Genomic DNA, 22,000 nt, shown 5'->3' with positions numbered 1-22,000 from the left:
ACATTTTTAGAAGCACCAGCTTGTAGGGTTCAACTTTGGTTGAACCTGGAAATTTGGCCTTTGGATGTGTTCTGTATTGACAAAGTGATTTTGCCCATCACTTTGTAGCCCATGCAACTACAAAGATACATCTGCTATCTTTCTAGGAGTCTAAAATTTCATTAGCTGTGCCTGATGGTTTTACCTATTTGACCAGCCCCCACTTAAGCCCCTGGAATTTGAGTCTTAAGCAGACTTCTCTGAGCATAAACACTGCATGTATTATTGCTGCATTTCATTGCTTAGGGAAGCAGTGTATTGTATGGGACCACTGACATGAGGGAAAATTTCAGAAGCCTATGCATGGATTCCTCTAGACTCCATCTGATACATCTTTATACCTTGCAAATTAATGTAATACAGTATAGCTGGGAGTCCTGTTTCTGAGTCCTTCTAGAGAATCACTGAATGTGCACACGGTTGTGGGACACCAGAAATATGTCTCCCTCTCTTCATTTTTAACATCTATGAACTAGTTTACTTTAGGCATATTTTTGGCCTAAACAGTTGGTTCTTCAGAGCTAGGTTTAAAATCTTTTTCTATTACTAGGTGACTTAAAGCCCATTCATATTTATTGTTATGGTCTTAACTTTGCATTATGTTATACTTACTATCTTTCCCTCTTTTTTAGATGTATATCATTTGATTTTTAAAATACTTGGGGGAATGTATTAAGTTTTCTATGGCTACATGATAAATTACAATTAATTAGCAGATTCAAACAACCACCATTTTAGGTCATAGTTCTGTAGCTCAGAAATATGGCACAGCCCGAGTCGGATTTTTTCTGGGGCTAAAATTGATTTACATTCCTATCTTTACACGTGGTATGCTGACTGCTTAGGTATCAGCTTTTGTGTTTTCATGTAGAGCTCCAGGCATTTTCCAAGTTCATTCCTGCATAATTCAATTCCCTGTTGTTGTAGGACTGAAGTCTCCTTCCTTTAGCTTGCCTTTAGCTGGGGTCACTTTCAGTTTCTAGGGGCATTTGCATTCCTTGTCATGTGTTCCTATCCATTTTCAAGCCCGGAATTCATAAGAAATCCTTTTCATGCTTCAAACCTTTTTGACTTCCCCTTTCGTTAATAGCTTGTTTTAAAGGGCTTATGTGATTATATCAGGCTCATTTGGATAATTGCCTGTGTGTAATCTCAGGTGTGATATATCATCAATTTCATAGTCCTGAGCAATAAGGCAGGGTATCTTTGAGGGATGTTTCTAGATTTCCTCCCCCAGCTTTTTTTTTTTAAGATTTTTATTTTAAGTAATCTCTACACCCAATGTGGGACTTGAACTCACAACACTTAGATTAGGAGTCAGATGCTTCACCAACTGAGCCAGCCAGGCGCCCCTAGCTTTTCTTTTATTAAAACACCAACGGCAAACCAACACCACCTTTTTTGAGATGTAATTCCCATACCTAAAGCCCACCCTCTTAAAGTGTGTAATTCAGTGGTTTTCAATATATTCAGAGTTGTCCATCCGTACCCCCCAAAAAGTAACTTTGTGTCTTTTAGCAGCCACTCCCCATTCCTCACTCCCACCCTTCTGAGGCAACCACTAATCTACTTTGAGTCTATAGATTTGCCTCTTCTAGACATTTCACATAAATGGAATTACACATATGCCTTTCTAATTGGCTTCTATCACTTAGTTTTCAAAATTCATCCCTATTGCAGCATGTATCAATACTTCATTTTTATGGGTAAATAAATTTCTATTGTATAGATATACCACATCTTATATATCTATTCTTCAGTTGATTGACATTTAAATTGTTTCCTCTTTTGACTATTATAAATAATGTAGCTAAGCATATTATTGTGCAAGTTCTGAGTGTAAATAAGATTTCATTTTCTTGAGTTCACATCTAGAAGTGGAATTGCTAGGACATATGGTAACAGTATTTTTAACTTTTTGAAGAAGTGCCAAACTTTTCCAAAGCAGTAGTGCCATTTTACATTTCCACCGGCAGTGCATGTGGATTCCAATTTTTCCATAACCTTGTAAACACTCATGTCAGTCTTTTTGATTATGGCCACCCAAATGGATGTTAAGTAGTATGTGACTGTGGTTTTGATTTCAATTTCCCCAAAGAATAATAATGATGATCATCTTTTTATGTGCTTATTGCTCATTTGTATATCTCCTCTGGACAAATTTCCACTGAAATCCTTTAAAGTTGGATTATTTGACTTTCATTGTTGAGTTGTAAGAGTTCTTAATAGTTTCCATCTATAAGTTCCTTCTCATATATGGGATTTGCAAACAGTCTCTCCTATAGGTTTTCTTTTAACTGTCTTAATGATACACTGAAAAGCACAGTGTTTCATATTGAATCTATGTTTATGTAATTTAATTCTCCTTTTCCTTTTTATTTTTAAGCGTTTTATTTATTGATGAGAGACACAGAGACATAGGCAGAGGGAGAAAGAAGCAGGCTCCCTATGGGGAGCCTGATGGGTGACTTGATCCCAGGACCCCGGGATCATGACCTGAACTGAAGACAGACACGTAGCCACTGAGCTACTCAGGCACCCTATGTAATTTAATTCTGTCTGGAGTTTAGTTTTAGTTTTCTTCTGCTTCATAATTGTTTTTCAGGAAAAACAGTTGAAACAGAATAGAAAACCCAGAAACAAACCCACAACTATATGGTCAATTAATACAATGGGAAAAAAAGTCTCTTCAACAAATGATGTTGGGAAAACTGGACAGCCACATGCCAAAGACGAAACTGGACCACTTTCTTTCACCATACACAAGAACAAACTCAAAATGGATTAAAGACCTAAGTGTGAGACCTGAAGCTATAAAAATCCTTGAGGAGAGCACAGGCAGTAACCTCTCTGACATAGGTCCTAGCAACAATTTTATAGATATGTCTCCTGAGGCAAGGGAAATAAAAGCAAAAGTAAACTATTGGGACGACATCAAAATAAAATTTTTTGCACAGCAAGAGAATCAACAAAACTAAAAGGCAACCTAAAAAATCGGAGAAAATATTTGCAAATGATGTATCTGATAAGGGGTTAGTATCCCGAATATAGAAAGACCTTACCAAACTCAACACCCAAAAAACCCAAATAATCAAATTATAAAATGAGCAGAAGACATAAAGAGACATTTCTCCAACAAAGACATAGGGATGGCTAACAGACACATGAAAAGAAGCTAATCATCACTTATCATCAGGGAAATGCAAATCAAAATTACAATGAGGTGTCATGTCACCTCACACCTGCCCCAACGGCTAAAATAAAAAAACACAAGAAACGGCAAGTGGGCAGTGTTGGTGAGGATACGAAGAAAAGGAACCTTCCTGCACTGTTGGTGGGAATGAAAACTGGTGTAGACACTGTAGAAAACAGCGTGGAGGCTCCTCAACAAGTTAAAAATAGAACTACTCCACAATCAAGGAATCACACTATTGGATATTTACCCAAAGAATACAAAAACAGTAATTCAAAGGGATATAGGCACTCCTGTGTTTACTGCAGCAGTATTTACTACATAGCCAAACTATGGAAGCATCCCAAGTGTACATCAATTGATGAATGCATAAAGATGTGGTATACATATACAATGGATTATTATGTAATCATTAAAAATGAAATCCTGTCATTTTCAACAACATGGATAGAGCTAGAGAGTATCATGCTAAGTGAAGTCAGTCAGAGAAAAATAAATACCATATGATCTCATTCATATGTGTAATTTAAGAAACAAAACAAATGAGTGAAGAGAAAAAAAAAAAAAAAGGACAAGCCAAGAAATAAACTCAACTATAGAGAACTGATGGTTACCAGAAGGGAGGTGGGTCAGGGAATGGAGGAAATAGGGAATGTGAATTAAATACTCTTATCATGATGAAAAAACAAAATGATTTTAAAAAATCACAGAAAAAAAGAAGTCTAGGATGGAGAGGACAGATACACAATTGAACCTTGAACAAGGTTAGGGATTATGAATCCCCATGAAGATGAAAATCCATGTATAACTTTGGACTCTCCAAAAACATTACTAATAGCCTACTATGAGAAACCTTAATGATAACGTAAACAGTTGATTAACACGTATTTTGTATATTATATACTGCATTCTTATAACAAACTAGAAAAGATAATGTTAAGAAAATCAGAAGGGTAAATATATTTATACTCTTGTACTGTACAAAATCTATGGATAAATGAACCCACACAGTTCAAACCTGTGTTCAAAGGTCAGCTGAAATTGATCTTGTTGTATCTCAGGTAGATCAGAATATATTTAATCATCCGTTACCAAAATTAACATTTCCTTACTCATTTCCATTGAGTAGGAAACACTCCATCATCATAAAAAATTTTTCATTTGTTTAGCATTTCATATCCTGATTTTAGTCTTAGTTCTCTCTAGGTTCTGGTACTTGACACCCTTTCCAGTCAGTTGAAGCAAAGTACAGATATTTTAGCAAGTTTTTCAGGTATGGGAGAGAGATGCGAGCTTTCCTTTTTCTTTGAGCTTTTATTATCAATTGCCAAGACTCTTCTTTTTTGCACATTTTCTCCTCTGGAATATATACATTTGGAATACTGTCCCTTTCAATTGCATGGCTGACCCTTTAAATAGCACCTACTTTAAAGTCCCTTTCCTGCCCCTCTGCTCAGATTTACCCAGTTGTTATTACTGTTATACTTTCAGATTGGTGGTTTTAAACTTTCTGTTGCTTCAACTAGTCTCTTCGCTGGCATCATTTCTGGGTCTGCTTTTGCTTGCCATAGAGCCTTCTAGCAGTGAAGGAGTGGGGCTGGGACAGTGCTGGGGTTTGCTTTTTTCTCTTTTTACTCATAGTTATTTTGCACTTCTGGCATTCTCTGTCTTTAAGCACTGTTGGGCTTGGTTTTGGATAGAACTGTCATAGTTATGTAGTTATTTCACACATCATTTAGAGAAATGAGATTTTGGTGTGGTAGTTTGCCTACTACACATCCACCACTGACTTCAGCCACCTTGTTTTAAAAAATTCTCTTAATATATTTTCAAGACAAAAACCAAATGTGAAAAAAATAAAAATATAATGGATTTTTGACTTATGAATATTAGCTTGAAATTATGAAGTTTTGATTAAATCGATATAAAGTATTAGAAGGTTCACGAGGAAACCAGCTTCGCTATAAATTTAATTACCGGAGTTGTTTAATGCCAGACATCTGGAATGCTCAATAACATAAAAATACTAAATGTATAAATGAAATTTAAAAATGTTTATTTATTTAATTATTTAGGTCTTTGAACTGACAGCTTAAGGGGAATTTGGCCAGTCTTGAGTAGATTAAACATTAATTAAAAGACAGTATCTTTTTTAATGGGGGGACAGGATGTGGTTGGTCTTGATGATTAGATCTTTTCTTGCCCAACTCTATAACTTCATTTCTAAACCTTATTATTTCTCTCAAACGTATGATGGTGTTTTGTCCTCATTTACTGCAGCATTTATTGTAGACACTGGGGAATACCAGCAAGAACAAGACAAGGCTCCTAAATTCATGGACTTCTATTACAGAAGAGACAAGTAAATTAAGAAAGCAACCCAACAAGCAATTCCAAGTATTGATCAACCCATAATGACTATTAAATAAATAAATAAATAAACGATAAGGGAAGACAATGACGGAGAAAGGCATTATTAGAAGTACATTCGGGGAATACTTCTCTGAGATACTTATATTGAATGAAGTGAGGGAAAGAGAACTGCAGATGGGGAGGGGGGAGGGTCTAGTAAAGGCCTTGAAGCAGGAACAGGCTTGCTAAGTTTACGGTACAAGGAGGCCACTGTGGCCAAAAAAAACAGAGTAAAAAATAAAGTCAGAAAGACCGAGGAGGGCAGATCATAACGACTGTGGGTCACGGTACAGAATCTAGATTTTATTATACATGTGATAAGCAGGCATCGAAGCGTGCCACGCAGCCTACTTAGGCTACTGTTTTCTTCTTTGGTCATCTAACTTCAATTCGTCTTTCAAAATCTAGCCTCAGCTCCCGCAGGCCGTATTCCCACACTCCCTGGCTCCGCAGAGGAGGTGAGTCCCCTCCTCCTGTGTGTTATTTCAAAGCCCTGACAGAGGCCTGGCGGCCGCCTTTCACACCTCCGGGGGTACCGAGGCTGTGGAGTTTCCTCACGGAACCCTTTCGGTCCCCCTCGCCATCTTCGCAGCAGCGAAGTGTAACACAGCGGCGGGTCCTGGATAAAGGTCCAGGAAGGGAAAAACCAACCGATTCCGCGGCGCACGCCTGGACTCCCTCCGACCGCGCGTGGGGATCGTCACCTGGCACCTGCGCTGCGAGGCTGCGCGCGGCGTTCCCCGCTCTCCGCTACCTACCGGAGGAAGAAGGCTCGCGTCTCAAGGATACTCCCCTGGCCAAGAATGCCTCTCGGGAAACCCAACGTGCCCACTGCCAGGTGCCTGCTGTCTCCCCCTTTGGCGCGCCTCAGCTCGTCCTTTCCGAGCCCCGGGGGGTGGGCGGGCCTGGGCTGGAGGTGGTGGTCGTGGGGGGGGGGGGCGGGGGGAACCTTCGGCCTTCCCGGCCCTGCGTCCGAGCACTCCCCGCAGACGCTCCCGGGCCCAGTCACGCACCCGGCTCCGCTCTCCTCCTTCACAACGGAAGTCACAGCAGCGATGCCCACTGGCGCACAGGGGCGCAGGGTCCACGTCGCCGCTCCCGGCTTCAGGCGTACATCCCCGCGTCCCGCAGTCGCTTCCCACGGCCCCCCGCTCCACTCACCGAGGATGCGGGTGATCCCCAGGGTCAGCTTCTCCAGGTGCGGCTTGCTGCAGCCCGGGGGCGGCGTCTCCTCCATGGCTCGCGTCCCCGCTCGGCGCGCGGCGAGTGCGGGTGCGGGGACCCCGCGGGAGAGCCGGGCGGGCGGGACGGCGCTACGCCGCCCCAGAGGCTCGGACATCAAGTCCAAGGCATGCCGGGAGTTGTAGTCCTCGGCGCCCGAGAGCGCGGCGGGGCGGAGATGGGAGGCCCGGGGTGCTCTGGGAGGAGTAGTTCCGCGGCAGCCTCGTTCTCCCTGTCCCCGCGGTCGCTCCACACCAAGCCGCCGAGGCTCAGCGACTCCTCCACACGGACCCTGCCGCCGCGCCTGGGCCGGCCGCGCAAGCGGGGGCGGGCCTCTGCGCCGTGCGGCCAATGGGGACTGGGCCTGCAGGCCGGGGCGGGGCGGCCCCGGCGCTACGCCCGGAGTGGCGGTTGTTTCAAGATGGCGGACGTGGCGGGCCCCTCCCGCCTGGGCGCGGCGGCGTTCTGGAGCCGGGACTGTATCCTTTGCCCGCCTGGCAGGGGGCGCCGGCGCCCTCCCCGGTGCGGCGAGCGGCGAGCGGCCGCCTGGGACTCTGCGCGGAGGGGAGAGGCTCGATGCTGTCCCCGGGGGCGGGGCCGGCCTTTCCGGCCGCCGAGGGGGTGCCGGGCTCTCCGCTGGCCGGGGTGTTAGGGAGCAGAGAGCCTGTGTCTCCAGGCTGGAGCTCTAGGTGTGGGGGCTGAGCGCCGAGGCTTCCCGGCCCTCCTCGGCGGTGAGCTTTGAAAAGATGGCCTAGAGTCGTGGCCCGGCCGTGGGGGGCGGGGGCGGGGGGGGGGGGGAGGGCCCCTCTGACCGCGGTGACCTCGGGCCGGCCGAGCCTCTGCGGAGGAGAGACCTTGGCTTAGGACTGTCCTTGGTCTGCGTTGTTGGGAGCAAGTCAGGAAGGGCCTTGTCCGACTTTGTAGGCCTGTCAGCGATGTGGTTTTTGGTCCTGGCGTTTTTCGGAGAGGTGTGGGGCTGAATGTGGTGCGGTGATGCTGGTTACGGAATACAAAAGCGTCGCAAATCATTGCTCCTGGGAGGAGTGTTGATTTTACGTGTGGATCGTGAGTCACCGCTGGCAGGATTGGAGTTCTTGGGTTGTTTTGAGGGTGTGTGTGTGTGTGTGTGTGTGTGTGGAGAGGCTGTTGGGGTGGTGTACCCGGTTCAAGACCTGGGATGAGGTGTGTGACAGAACTCGTTCGCTCTCTGGTTTAGGTAGACTGGCCCAGCCTGATGGTTGGGTCTTGGCCAGTTACCTCACTTAGAAAGGTGTGACCCGAGAGGACAGCCCCTGTATTGGGTGCCTGCAGAGAGGCAAATCTCTGTGTCTGTTTGCTGGGATCCATGATAGCAGTGTTTGAGGCATGGCTGTTAACTTGGGCAGAATCGTCCTCTGCACTTTCTACTTAGCTCCCGGTGAAACTTACAAAATTGTGTTATCAATAGTTTTCCTTATTGAGTGACAATACTAGGATGGCGGTGTCATGTGGAGGGAGGGACATTTTTTGCAATCCTTGCTGCTCAATGTTTAGGGTTAGGCCCTTTCTAAACATAATTACCATTTGTCTCTGATAGGTGGGTGACAATCAAGTAAAATGTACCAGCGCACCGTGCACGTTAATTTTTTTTTTTTCTCCTTACTTATCAGGAAGGACACAGAGAAAATGTACATTGGGAACTGGGCTGAATCAGGAAGTCAGGAAACTGGGAGGAGTCTTCTCAGGAAACACTGTGCTTGCAATGGTAGAATTTTGTGATGGTGGAGATATTTGAAGGTTATCAGCTTCAAATAAAGTGCTTTTTTAGTGTAACCATTTTCATAGCCACCTATGTGGTTTTGGTTATCATTCCTTACCTTTATCAATGACCAATGGAATTGTTCTGATAGGTATAAATGGTGTTGAGGGGGCAGTGTATGGCTGTGGTACTGATTAAGTTGGTAGGTAAATGAACTGAGCACTGTGCTCTTGGTCAAAGCAGCACTGTATGCTCACTTATCATATACTTATCTTCCTCCTTATTTCACATAGAAGTCCTGCATCCTCTCCTTTTTTCTTACATTCTCTCTAACTTTGAAAATTAATGTGAAATACTCATCTTTCCATAGAAAGTGAGGAGTTGAAATTATATGGGCAAAATGGTAGTTATTACATTGATAGAAATCCTGATGTGTGAAGTGACTTGCTAGGTTACTAGTATTACCTAGATCCCTCACCTATTCTGAAAAATGACCAATTGCCATCCAGCCTCAGATATGTCAGTAGGACACAAAAGCAATTGTCCAATGTAAATTTACTACTGAATCTTTGCTAAAAAGCATAAGGATAGTTATGACTCATTTGGTTTAATCATGTGTCTTTGGATCTTCATCTCTTTTTCTGTTATATGGACAAATTCCTAGATCACCCCTTAGCCTTTGTATAGAACTTTCAATAGGGAAAGACCAAAAAGTATGTGTGTATAATCAGATATACCTCTCACAGTAATTGAAAGACAGATATTCAGTGCTTTGCCTAAACAATTAGAAAAACGTGATTGAGATATTTTCCAGTCCTAGATGTTTCTGTCATGTGAGGACAGATCATCTGTGACTGAACATCATCTTTTTTACTGTTGTCCTTATGAGTTATGCATCTCCTGCACAGTATGATTCAGCAGTGCTGTTTTGCACAAGGTATGTTTTTATACCTTATGTATAAACAATGAATATGCCATGTTGTCATTTTATGGGTTAAATCTGCAAGTAAAATAAGCCCCTTCAGCCAAGAACTGCTTTCCTCCTTTATTATAGCTCCCGGTAATATCAAAAGAAATTAGTATTTCTGCAGTATCTATATTTGATTGGGTAAATGCACTCCAGTGTATTATCATTAACAGTATTTTTAACTTGATATCAACAAATATGAATTGTAAAGCACTTGGTCAAAACATTGAATTAGCTATAATCCATGTCATTGGATATTCAATTCAAAATAGAATCTTTATGTTGATGTTAAAATAATACACTAGTCAGGAATGTCACTGGGATCAGTAATTACATATATATGTGTTGCTGGTAAATAATCAAAACTCAAAAGGTTAGGGGTGCCTGGGTGGTTCAATCAGTTAAGCATCTGCCTTCTGCTCAGGTCATAATCTCAGGGTCCTAGGATGGAACCCCCAGTCTTGCTCTCTCCATGCTCAGTGGGGAGTCTGCTTCTTGTTCTTGCCCTCTGCCCACCCCCTCACTCGTGTGTGCACACACGTGTGCCCTCTTGCTTCCTGTCAAAATATTTAAAAAAAAAAAACAAAAAAAAACCTCAGAAGGTTAGAGTGTGCAGTACCAAGTTTATTTTCTTCAGCTTTTGGTGGTCTGGGATAGATATGCTGCTGCCTATTACCTCTACCTTGAGTTTCTAATTACTGCTTTAATTCTGGGGATTCGGAGTTTGGTACCAGCATTAAGGATGCTTTATAATTTTCTGTACTTGTCTTCTAAAGAACTTACAAAGATCCCAAAGTAGAACCGAGGTGGCACATAGAACCCAATGAGAGGTCCAGTATACATTTGGTATATAGTGTGTCTCTTTGCCTTTCCCATAAAATAGGCTTGTATATATTTTGGACTTTGTATTTGAAGAAAGTAAATATTTGGGTTCTTCAGATGAGATGAGGATAGATTACAAATGATTAGAAAGGATAGGTTGGATGGAGGCAATTTCAAATATTTTTAGGCTTATTTTTTAAGCCCTTGTTAAGGTCAATTTATTTAGCATTTTTATATTTGAAAAGATACCTAGCATGGATGTAGCTAATGGATCTTGCCCTCATATTTTGAAATTTTCCTTTACCCTTCAAGGGACTTCTGGCTGGTCTAAGAATTAAAATGACGTGAGACATTAGGAGGAGAAAAATCAAACTTAATTAGGTACATATGGGGAATCCACATATATCTGAGAGATTCCAAAGACAAGCAAAGTTAGGTATGCTTGTCATTCCTAACTGAGAAGGGAGTAGGGGTCTGGGACTTTGAAGGAAAAGAAAGCAATTCACAGGAAAATGAAAGGAGTAAATGTTTGATTAAAAAAAAAAAGAAGTTAAAGTTTTCTGGGCTATATAGAAACAATGGGACATAGAGAGGAATTTTAACAGAATTTGCTAAATTCATCCCTGTCTACCACCCCTTACTTATACTGTATACTGTAGTTATTTACGGTGATATCTCCCTTCTGGGAGCAGGTCCTCTATCTAAATTCTTTTAGGCCATTTGTGGGAAGGTGAAAGTTTCTTCTTGAGTCTTTTGGGCCTCGATTGTTTTCAACTCAAAATAACCCACATTTCAAAGTGACACATCTTGGGGTGATGGGTTCTGAGCCTCAACAAGATAAAGAGAGACAACACCAAAGAGTTGTTGGACAGTGCCTCATAGAAATAAATATCACTTTCATTCTTCCATAGATGATTTACTATAAGCTGGGCATTTTTTGACAATAGGTGGTAAGGAACACTGAACAAAACCAGAGTGGGGGTGGGAAACAGAGGAAAATCCTCATCCATTTGGTGCTTACATTTTTGTAAGATAAAATGAAGCCACAAATAAGTAAAATATGTCGTACATCCAATGAATATCAGTGATATGAAGAAAAAGCAGAAAAAAGGTAGCTGTCATGGGGGTCTTTGAGTCTGATTTTATGCCAATACCATGCTGTTTTGATTACTATAGCTTTGTAATATAGTTTGACATTTCAAACTATATTGCATTTCAAAGCATGATGTCTCTGATTCTTTTTTCTCAAGATTGCTTTGGCTGTTTGGGGCCTTTTGTGGTTCCATACAAATATTAGGATTTTCTATCTATTTTTGTAAAAAATTGCATTGGAATTTTGGTAGATGTTACACTGACTCTGTAGATTACTTTGAGCAGTACAGACATTTTAACAATATTAATTATTTCAAGTTATAAGCATGGAATATCTTTCTATTTGTGACTTCAGTTTCTTTTATCAATATCTTACAGTTTTCAATGTATAGGTCTTTCATCTCGTTGGTTAAGTTTATTCTTAGGTATTCTTTTTTGATGCAGTGATAAATGGGATTTTCTTAATTTCTTTTTTGTTATTCATGTACAGAAACACAACAGGTTTTTGTATATTGATTTTGTATCCTGAAGCTTTGCTGAATTCATTTATTCTAATGGTTTTTAGGTAGAGTCTTTAGGATTTTCTATATGTAATATTATGTAATCTGCAAATAAAGCTTATGAAAGGTCTCTACAGTTTGTTTTTCCTAAATAAGAAGCAAAGTTACTAGCTCAAGAGTAAGGATGTGGGAAGTTGTATCAGGTTTGAGAGGAGAAAGTATTGAGTGCTTGATGAGCTTTTTGGGGCACCTGGGTGGTACAGTTGGTTAAGCATCTGACTCTTGGTTTCAGCTCAGGTTGTGTTCTCAGGGTCTTGAGATTGAGCCCCACATAGGGCTCTGCGCTCAGTGTGAAGCCTGCTTGGAGTGTCTCTCTCTGCCCTAACCCCTACCCCTCAAATAAATAAATCTTTAAAAAAATAAAATTCTTGATGAGCTTCCAAATCAAGGTGCAGCTGAGTTGGGTCCTCAGCGGCTGCTCTGTTTCAGCTGTGAGCAGTCAAGTCTTCTTTGTGAATATTGTAGGGAAGTGTAGTGTATTTCCCAGAATTCAACTAAGTTGGCCTTTCCTTAGGTCAACTTTGGAGAATATTCTGTAAATTCATCACTAATGTATCTTCTAATTGAAGACACTGCCAAATGGAGCTTGTGTTGAATCAGCATGAGTTTTTTTCCCTTGGGTACCTTTTCCCATGTGTATATCTCCAACAGCAAATAATTAAATATTAATTGAGCACCTGTGTCTGGTAGTCCCAAGGGATATTCAAAGAAAATGACTTGGTGTTTGCTGTTGAAGAGCCTGCCCAATTTCATTTTATAAAGCTTTTTTTTAGATTGGGTGCCAGCGAATTTATAAATTCTCTCTCTGCTCTAATGTTACCTACTATCACTTTCCTTGGACTAGTGGGGTCTAATTTTTGTTTCTTGTCTTATGTGCCCCATAAAATTATCTAAGCTCCATGCCTAATGTCTGAGGAAATTTAAAGTTTAGGGATACTAGTTAATTAGCCAAAATCTTGAATCTGTGATAGTATGTGTGTTGCTGCACAGAACTATTAGAAATCATCTGGCAGCTCAGACAGTAGCACCATCTTTGTATTCCTTAAATTCTTATAGGGATTCTAGGCATTTATAATCAGCACTCCTTGAAAAAATTCTATAGCTGGAGTTGGTCCTGAACTGAAATATATTGACTTTTTGAATATGTTATTAAATCTACTGTTTTATAAGGAAGTTTTAAATAATTAATTTGTCTAGAAATCTTGGAAAAGAAAGCATTTTATAAAGGAACAGAAAACTGGAATTTTCTAAGTCATTTGGAAAAAAAATGTTTAGACACTCCCTAAAGGTCTAATAGAAGGTTATTAAATTGGGGACATATCTGGATTTAGAATTCTTTTTTTTTTTAAGAAAAATATTTATTCATTCATTCATTCATTCATTTATTTGAAAGCAAGAGCCAGAGAGAGAGCATGAGGGGAAGGGAGGGGCTGGGGCAGAGGCAGAAGCAGAAGCAGACTCTCCATTAAGCAAGGAGGCCAATGTGGGGCTGGATCCCAGGACCCTGGGTTCATGACTTGAGCCAAAGGCAGATGCTTAACCAATTGAGCCACCCAGGTGCCCCAATTTATTAGATAGACTTGTGAACAAAATTTTGCTTCTGAAAAGAAAGCTTTTTTATTATATTGGTTCTTCTTCTATAGCAGTAGTATGATCTTAGCCTTTCTAAATTTCTTTTGAAATTCAAAATAGTTCTTTTTGTCTTAAATTTCTTCCACCTTCGGGGCACCTGAGTGCCTCAATCTGTTAATTGTTGGATTCTTGATTTTGGCTCAAATCCTAATCTCAGGGTTGTGAGATCAAACCACACTTTGGGCTCCACGCTGGTCATGGAGCGTGCTTAAGATTCTCCCTACCCGCCCCCCCCCCCCCAAAAGTTAAATTTCTTCCATTTGTTAAATAGTAGGGTTTCTTGGGACATTTCACAAATGCATTGCAGAAGAATAAAACCTTTGTGTTTGCATGATTGACTTGCCCTCAAACAGTGTTCTTCAAAGCCAAAGCTCATTTTGAAATTATTTATTCATACCTAAAATAACTTGTTGGTTCTCCAATAATAAACAAACTCGAGCATTTAAATCCTTGTCTATGAAAGGAAAGGAAATGAAAGGAACTTAACAGAATTTGTAGGGTAGGGTATCTCACTTGTGATAAGCATGGATAAAAATTTTATGGAATAAGGGCTTCCAAAAATTTTACAAAATATATAATTGTGAATATGTAAAGATGAACTTTAAAAGATTATTAATTTTGCTACATTTATTTCACGTGTATTCCTTTCTAGTTTTGTTTTTAAAAGTTTGTTATACATTCCCAGGTCGAAAGAAATTAGGAATTATAACAGAAGTACAGAATAGAGGCAGCGTTTGGATATTGGATGATCTTTTCTAGTATTTTCCTTCATGTCCTTCTTCATAGTTTCTGATGAAGAACAATCAATAGTTTATGTTCCAGGTATGATTTTCAGTATAAATTTGGTAAGCTTCCTCTGCCTCTTAAGTGTCAGGAGAAAATAAAACAGTAGGACCACTTTGCAGGTATAATTAGATGCAGAACAAACCATTGGAAACTAATTTAAAAAAAAAAAAATGTCGTTACACCTTACTGAGGTTTGCCTTATTTTAGGGGCTGGTCAGGCAAGTGAGCTTTTGATGAATTATAGAATATTCATCTCTTAAAAAGCAAGAGTTCTTATTTTTTGTATTATGAATAATAGCCTAAATTTGTATTTCAAAGAAAAATGTGGAAACTTCTTGATATAAGGTTTATGTGATAGACTCTTTAAAGCTTACTGGTTATTACTAAATGAATAGTAAAACTGAGCCATTGAAGGTACCCTAATTAAATTAAAAATCAGATTTTTAATTTCCTTTACATTAAGGTATGTATTGTATGTTGTAATTTATTGCTTTTAATGTGACTAATAAATTTTCACATCACCTTTTAAAAATATTTCAATTGAATCTTAAATGTATTCCAAACATAAACTTCTCATGATTCATTATTTACTAAGAGGTTTAAAATGAAGTTTATAAAGTAAGTTTTCCCCCTCAGATCGCATATAGAAGGATGTCAGGGAAGAGCTTCATGGGGTGAGTTTAAGAGAATGAAGTGTAACTTTGATATTTTGTTTGATGTAAATCCTTAGGAATTTCTACAGAAGAAAGTACGAAATCAAGACACAAGTTAAGTCCAAAAGCTGATGTTAAACTTAAGACTTCCAGGGTTACTGCTGCTTCAGTCTCCATGGAGTCTTTAAAAGGTGCAGGAGATTCAGTAGATGACCAGGTCAGTAATTTCCCTTTTTTTTTTTTTTTTTTTTTTGCCATTATTCTCCAATCTTTATAAATGCTGACTAATAAGTGATTTGTCTGTGCTGACAAGTTACCCATAGGTAAGGGTAGAAGAAAGAATGTTAAATAATCTACAAGCAATCTTAAAAGGTACAGAGGATTCTAGGATACTTGAGGTTTTGTTCTAAAATGTCTAGGCTTGCCTTAAGCCTTAGTTAAAAAAAATTATTTTCTTAGTATGTCTCAAAAGACCTACATCCTGATCTATATGAAGTTAGTAAATCAAATTGACAACCATTTTTTCTTTTATTAAGTGTGCTTTATGATTTTTGTTCTTGTGAATTTGTTAGATGATGATGGATAAACCTTTATATATAAGAAAGAAACTTTGTTAAAATTTCTCTGCATTACTATTATTATTATTTCCTTCACTTTAAAAGTATCATAAAGACTCTTTATAGCCCAGTCATTGATTTCCTCTTCTTATTTGCCTTTGTATTAGTATCTGTGCATTCCTTTGCTACATGTGCTTTATCTGATAGGTTTGTTTTACTTTACTTTTTGTTAAGGTTAAATCAGGGTTTGACAATCTATGACCTATAGGCCCAATTTGCTGGCTGCCTGTTTTGTGAATAAAATTTTATTGGAACACAGTCACGCTTATTCTTTTAATAATATTGCTGCTTTTGTATTCTAATGGTAGAGTTGCTACCATAGTGCTATTGGCCCACAAAGCCAAAATATTTACTATTGAACCCCTTTCTAGAAAATGCTTTTCAATCCCTGGTTCATGTTCTTGATGACATTTCCAATATTTAGTTTGTTAGTGATTATTATGTTTAGTAGTTTATGGGATTTAACTGTGATTTGCCCAAAAGGCCTAGTTTGTTACTTGTATCCCCATTGTACCCACCTTATACTGGGATGTGAATAGTAGTTGAATTTGCAAGATCTTATCAAAATTGAAAATGTTTTCTCATAAAAGGTGTATTTTATATTGAACAATAGCCTTCTTTTGGATTAAGTCCATCATATTTTTTATGAATCTGTTGGCTTGTTAACTATAATTCTTTGTTGGGCTATTTCACTAACTTTGGGAATTATAATATATATCTTTAACTTAACACAGCCTATTTTAAGTTATTTTCCACTTTGCCTATAATTTTGAGGACCTTTCAACAGTCTGTCTTTTTATTTTTTATTTATTTTATTTTATTTTATTTTTTTTAAAATATTTTATTTATTTACTCATGAGAGACACAGAGAGAGAGACACAGAGACACAGGCAGAGAAAGAAGCAGGCTCCATGCAGGGAGCCCGATGCGGGACTCGATCCCCAGACTCCAGGATCACGCCCTGGGCCAAAGGCAGGCGCCAAACCGCTGAGCCACCCAGGGATCCCCGTCTGTGTCTTTTTAAAAAAATATTTTATTTATTAATTCATGAGAGATAGACAGGGACGTAGGCAGAGAGAAAAGCAGGCTCCATGTGGAGAGCCTGATGCAGGCTCCATCCCAGGACCCCAGGATAATGACCTGAGCCAAAGGCAGATGCTCAACCACTGAGCCACCCCGGTGCCCCTAATAGTCTGTGTCTTGACTTTTGTGATATTGTCATATATTTTACTTCTATAAGTAAACCCCAATACATTGTTGTTACTTTTGCTTTAATAGTAACTCCTTTTTCCCCCCAAATTTACCTGTAATTGACATATCATAAAATTTACCATCTTAAAATGTACAATTCATTATTTTTTTTATGTATTCACAGAATTGTGGATCCATCACCACAGTGTAATTCCAGAATATTCTCATCACCCCAGAAAGTAACTCCATATGCAGTAGCAGTCACTTCCCATTTTCTATTCATCTTGGCTCCTAGCAACCACTAATTTACTTCAGTCTTTTTTTTTCTTTTTTGTTTTTTACTTCAGTCTTTATAGATTGGTCTATTCTGGACATTTCATGTAAATGGAATCCTATAATATGTGGCCTTTTGTGGCTGTCTTCTTTCATTTAACATAATGATTTCAAAGTTATTTATGTTGTACCCTGTATTATTACTTCATTACTTTTTATGGCTGAGTGTATATTTATCTGTTCACCAGTTGAAGGACTTTTGGGTTGTTAGGTTTTTTTGGCTATATGAATAATGGTGCTATGAACATTCACATACAAGTTTTTGTGTGGATATATATTTTCAATTCTCCTGGTTGTGCCTAGAAGTAAAATTGCTGGGTCATATAGTAATTCTGTTTAACCTTCTGATGAACTGCCAAAATGGCCATTCCAGTTTATATATTATCAGCAATATATGAATGAGGATTCCAGTTTCTCCACATTTTCACCAACACTTTAGAGCTATCTTTTTTATTATAGCCATCTTAGAGAGTATGAAGTGGGGTATCTCATTGTGGTTTTGATTTGTATTTTCCTAATACTTATAATAATCATTTTTTCATGTGCTTCTTGGCCATTTATATATAATGTTCTTTAGAGCTATGTCCATTCAGATCCTTATCAATTGGTTGTCTTTTTACGGAAGTTAAGAGTTCTTTATACATTCCATTGTCAAATCCTTTATAAGATATATGATCTGCAGATAGTTTCTCCTGTTCTGTGCATTGTCTTTCAGTTTCTTATTGGTGTCCTTTGAAGCATGAAAGTTTTAATTTCGAGGTCCAGTTTATCAATTTTTTTTCAGTTGTTGTCTGTGCTTTGCTGTCATATCTAAAAACTCATTGCCTAATCCGAGTTCTGAAACATTTACACCAATATTTTCTTCTATGAGTTTTATAGTTTTAGGTATTACATTTAGTCTTTGATACATCTTGATTTAATTTTTGTATGTAGCTCAATTTGTTCTGTTGCATTTGGATATCCACTTGTCCCAGCATCATTTGTTAAGGTTATTCTTTTCCCTTTGATTGCTCTGGCACCCTTGTTGAAAATCCCTTAACCATGTAAATGTGTTTATTTGTAGACTCTCAATTCTATTCCATTGATTAACATTTCTATTTTTATGCCAATACCAAGCTAATTATTGTTTGGGATTATGTTTTGAAATCAGGAAATGATTTCCTGATTGTCCTCCACTTTGGTTTTCTTTTTTTCTTTTCCTTTTTTTTTTTTTTTTTAATTTATTTATTCAGGAGAGACAGAGAGAGAAAGAGAGGCAGAGACACAGGCAGAGGGAGAAGCAGGCTCCAAGCAGGGAGCCCGATGTGGGACTTGATACTGAGACTTGATCATGGGACTCCAGGATCATGCTCTGGGCCGGAAGGCAGGCACTAAACTGCTGAGCCACCCAGGGATCCCCAACTTTGGTTTTCCTTTTAAAGATTTTGGCTATTCTACATCCTTTCAATTTCCTTAGAGATTGTAGAATCACCTTAGCGATTTCTTCTCAAAAGTCAGACTGAATTTTGATAGCAATTGCAGCAAATATTTAGATAAATTTGGAGAGTACTCTACATAGTACCAATTTTTCCAGTCCTTGAATATGGTGTATGAGATAGCTTTTCATTTATGTATTCTTCTATAATTTCTTTCAGCAGTGTTTTATAGTTTTAAGTGTACATATCTTGTGTTCTTTTTGTTCAGTTTATTTCTAAAGATTTCTAAATATTTATATTTTTGATGCCATTATTAATGGAATTGTTTTCTTTATCTTTGGGTTATTTGTTGCTAGTGTATGGAAATATAGTTGATTTTATCTACTGGTTTTGTATCCTACAATCTTTCTAAATTCACTTATTAGTTTGAATCTAATAGTTGTTGGTGAATTTCTTATTTTTTTTTATATATAATTATGCCATCTGTGAATAGAGATATATCTCCCTTTATGATTTGGATTCCTTTTATTTCAGTTGTGTTTTAAAGAGGTTCAAATAATTAAAAGTCTTTTATTTATTTTTATTTTTTATTAAAGATTTATTTATTTTTTATTTTTTTTTAAAGGTTTTATTTATTTATTCATGAGGGACACAGAGAGAAGGAGAGGCAGAGAGACACAGGCAGAGGGAAAAGCAGGCTCCACGCAGGGAGCCCGATGTGGGACTCGATCCTGGGTCTCCATGATCAGGCCCTGGGCTGAAGGCGGCGCTAAACCGCTGAGCCACCCGGGCTGCCCTTAAAGATTTATTTATTTTAGAGAGAGAGCATGAGTGGGAAAGGGAGAAAGAATCTCAAGCAGACTCTGCATCGAGCGGGAAACCTGATGTGAGCCTCGATCTCATGACCCTGAGATCATAACCTGAGCCAAAACTAAGAGTGGGTCGCTTAACTGACTATGCCATGTAGGTGCCCTTCAATAAAAGCCTTTTATATTTACCCTTGTGGTTACCTTTTCACTTGTTTTCCTTTTGATATCCTTGTTATTTCTCCATCTGCTTAAAGTACTTCTGTAACATTATTATAGTTCAGGTACACTGGAAATGGATATTTTGGCTTTTGTATGTCTGATAAAGTCTTTGTTTCACTTTGGTTTTTACTGGCTATAGAATTTTCAGTTGAGAGTTTTTTTTCCCTTTAGTACTTGAATGATGTCATTGCATCGTTGCCTGGTTTCACTGTTTTTGAGAAGTCTGCTGTCCTTCTATTCTTTTATGTTTAGTATGTGAGTTTAAACTATTTTTAGGATTTTCCTTTTATCCCTAATTTCAAGCAATTTGATTATAGTATGCCTTGAACTAATTTTCTAAATGTGTCTTTAGTTGGAATTTGTTTTGGATTTGAGAGTTTGTAGTTTTCATAAAATTGAGAACATTTTTGGCCATAATGTGTTGAAATATTATGTCCCCTCAACTTTTTCTGAGGATATATTTTGAAGCAAATATTAGGCTACTTATCACAGCTTCTTGCTGTTTTTTTATCCAGTTTTGTTGTTGTTCTGTGTTTATCTATAGATGGTTTATATTGCTTTGTCTTCAATCATTAATCGTCCTCTGCAATGTCTAATCTGCCACTGATCTTGTTCAGTATATTTTTATTTTATTTTATTTTATTTTATTTTATTTTATTTTATTTTATTTATTTCTATTTTATTTTATTTTATTTTATTTTATTTTATTTTATTTTATTATTTAATTTAATTTAATTTTATTTTATTATTTTTTATTGGTGTTCAATTTACCAACATACAGAATAACCCCCAGTGCCTGTCACCCATTCACTCCCACCCCCCGCTCTCCTCCCCTTCTACCACCCCTAGTTCTTTTCCCAGAGTTAGGAGTCTTTATATTCTGTCTCCCTTTCTGATATTTCCCACACATTTCTTCTCCCTTCCCTTATATTCCCTTTCACTATTATTTATATTCCCCAAATGAATGAGAACATACAATGTTTGTCCTTCTCTGATTGACTTACTTCACTCAGCATAATACCCTCCAGTTCCATCCACGTTGAAGCAAATGGTGGGTATTTGTCGTTTCTAATGGCTGAGTAATATTCCATTGTATACATAAACCACATCTTCTTTATCCATTCATCTTTCGATGGACACCAAGGCTCCTTCCACAGTTTGGCTATTGTGGCCATTGCTGCTATAAACATCGGGGTGCAGGTGTCCTGGCGTTTCATTGCATCTATATCTTTGGGGTAAATCCCCAACAGTGCAATTGCTGGGTCGTAGGGCAGGTCTATTTTTAACTCTTTGAGGAACCTCCACACAGTTTTCGAGAGTGGCTGCACCAGTGCACATTCCCACCAACAGCGTAAGAGGGTTCCCTTTTCTCTGCATCCTCTCCAACAATTTGTGGTTTCCTGCCTTGTTAATTTTCTCCATTCTAACTGGTGTCATTGTGGTTTTGATTTGTATTTCCCTGATGGCAGGTGATTTAGAGCATTTTCTCATGTGCATGTTGGCCACGTCTATGTCTTCCTCTGTGAGATTTCTGTTCATGTCTTTTGCCCATTTCATGATTGGATTGTTTGTTTCTTTGGTGTTGAGTTTAAGAAGTTCTTTATAGATCTTGGAAACTAGCCCTTTATCTGATACGTCTTTTGCAAATATCTTCTCCCATTCTGTAGGTTGTCTTTTAGTTTTGTTGACTGTATCCTTTGCTGTGCAAAAGCTTCTTATCTTGATGAAGCCCCAATAGTTCATTTTTGCTTTTGTTTCTTTTGCCTTTGTGGATGTATCTTGCAAGAAGTTACTGAGGCCGAGTTCAAAAGGGTGTTGCCTGTGTTCTCCTCTAGGATTTTGATGGAATCTTGTCTCACATTTAGATCTTTCATCCATTTTGAGTTTATCTTTGTGTATGGTGAAAGAGAGTGGTCTTATTTCATTCTTCTGCATGTGAATGTCCAATTTTCCCAGCACCATTTATTGAAGAGACTGTCTTTCTTCCAATGGATAGTCTTTCCTCCTCTATTGAATACTAGTTGACCATAAAGTTGAGGGTCCACTTCTGGGTTCTCTATTCTGTTCCATTGATCTATGTGTCTGTTTTTGTGCCAGTACCACACTGTCTTGATGACCACAGCTTTGTAGTACAACCTGAAATCTGGCATTGTGATGCCCCCAGATATGGTTTTCTTTTTTAAAATTCCCCTGGCTATTCGGGGTCTTTTCTATTCCACACACATCTTAAAATAATTTGTTCTAACTCTCTGAAGAAAGTCCATGGTATTTTGATAGGGATTGCATTAAACGTGTAAATTG

At 38.7% G+C, this 22,000-nt stretch overlaps 2 protein-coding genes across 19 annotated transcripts in view; one reads left to right on the top strand and one right to left on the bottom strand.

The window, feature by feature from the left end:
• Window positions 1-7,154, bottom strand: part of TPGS2 (tubulin polyglutamylase complex subunit 2) — a 67,685-nt gene extending 60,531 nt beyond the window's left edge. The window contains exon 1 of one of the 5 annotated variants that reach the window (XR_005362500.1): window positions 6,806-7,154. Coding sequence is in view for 2 of the 5 variants with exons in the window: in XM_038543469.1 (XP_038399397.1) it covers window positions 6,806-6,983 (178 nt within the window). In the remaining 3 variants the exon portion in view is untranslated. Of the gene's footprint in view, window positions 1-6,168; window positions 6,301-6,402; window positions 6,515-6,805 lie in introns of those variants that run through there. The other 4 variants (XM_038543469.1, XM_038543468.1, XM_038543470.1 and 1 more) reach the window with 4 other exon arrangements.
• Window positions 6,387-22,000, top strand: part of KIAA1328 (protein hinderin) — a 377,583-nt gene continuing 361,969 nt past the window's right edge. For 3 of the 14 annotated variants that reach the window (XM_038543400.1, XM_038543403.1, XM_038543401.1), the window contains exons 1-3: window positions 7,222-7,344; window positions 14,463-14,498; window positions 15,193-15,332. In XM_038543400.1, coding sequence (XP_038399328.1) covers window positions 7,287-7,344; window positions 14,463-14,498; window positions 15,193-15,332 — 234 coding nt within the window. In that variant the 5' untranslated portion in view covers window positions 7,222-7,286. Of the gene's footprint in view, window positions 6,483-7,220; window positions 7,345-7,365; window positions 7,597-7,671; window positions 9,541-14,361; window positions 14,499-15,192; window positions 15,333-22,000 lie in introns of those variants that run through there. The other 11 variants (XM_038543406.1, XM_038543405.1, XM_038543408.1 and 8 more) reach the window with 11 other exon arrangements.

This window comes from Canis lupus, chromosome 7 (assembly GCF_011100685.1).
Source record: "Canis lupus familiaris isolate Mischka breed German Shepherd chromosome 7, alternate assembly UU_Cfam_GSD_1.0, whole genome shotgun sequence".
Taxonomy (NCBI): Eukaryota; Metazoa; Chordata; class Mammalia; order Carnivora; family Canidae; genus Canis; species Canis lupus.
This window is presented reverse-complemented; position numbering and strand designations above follow the sequence as displayed.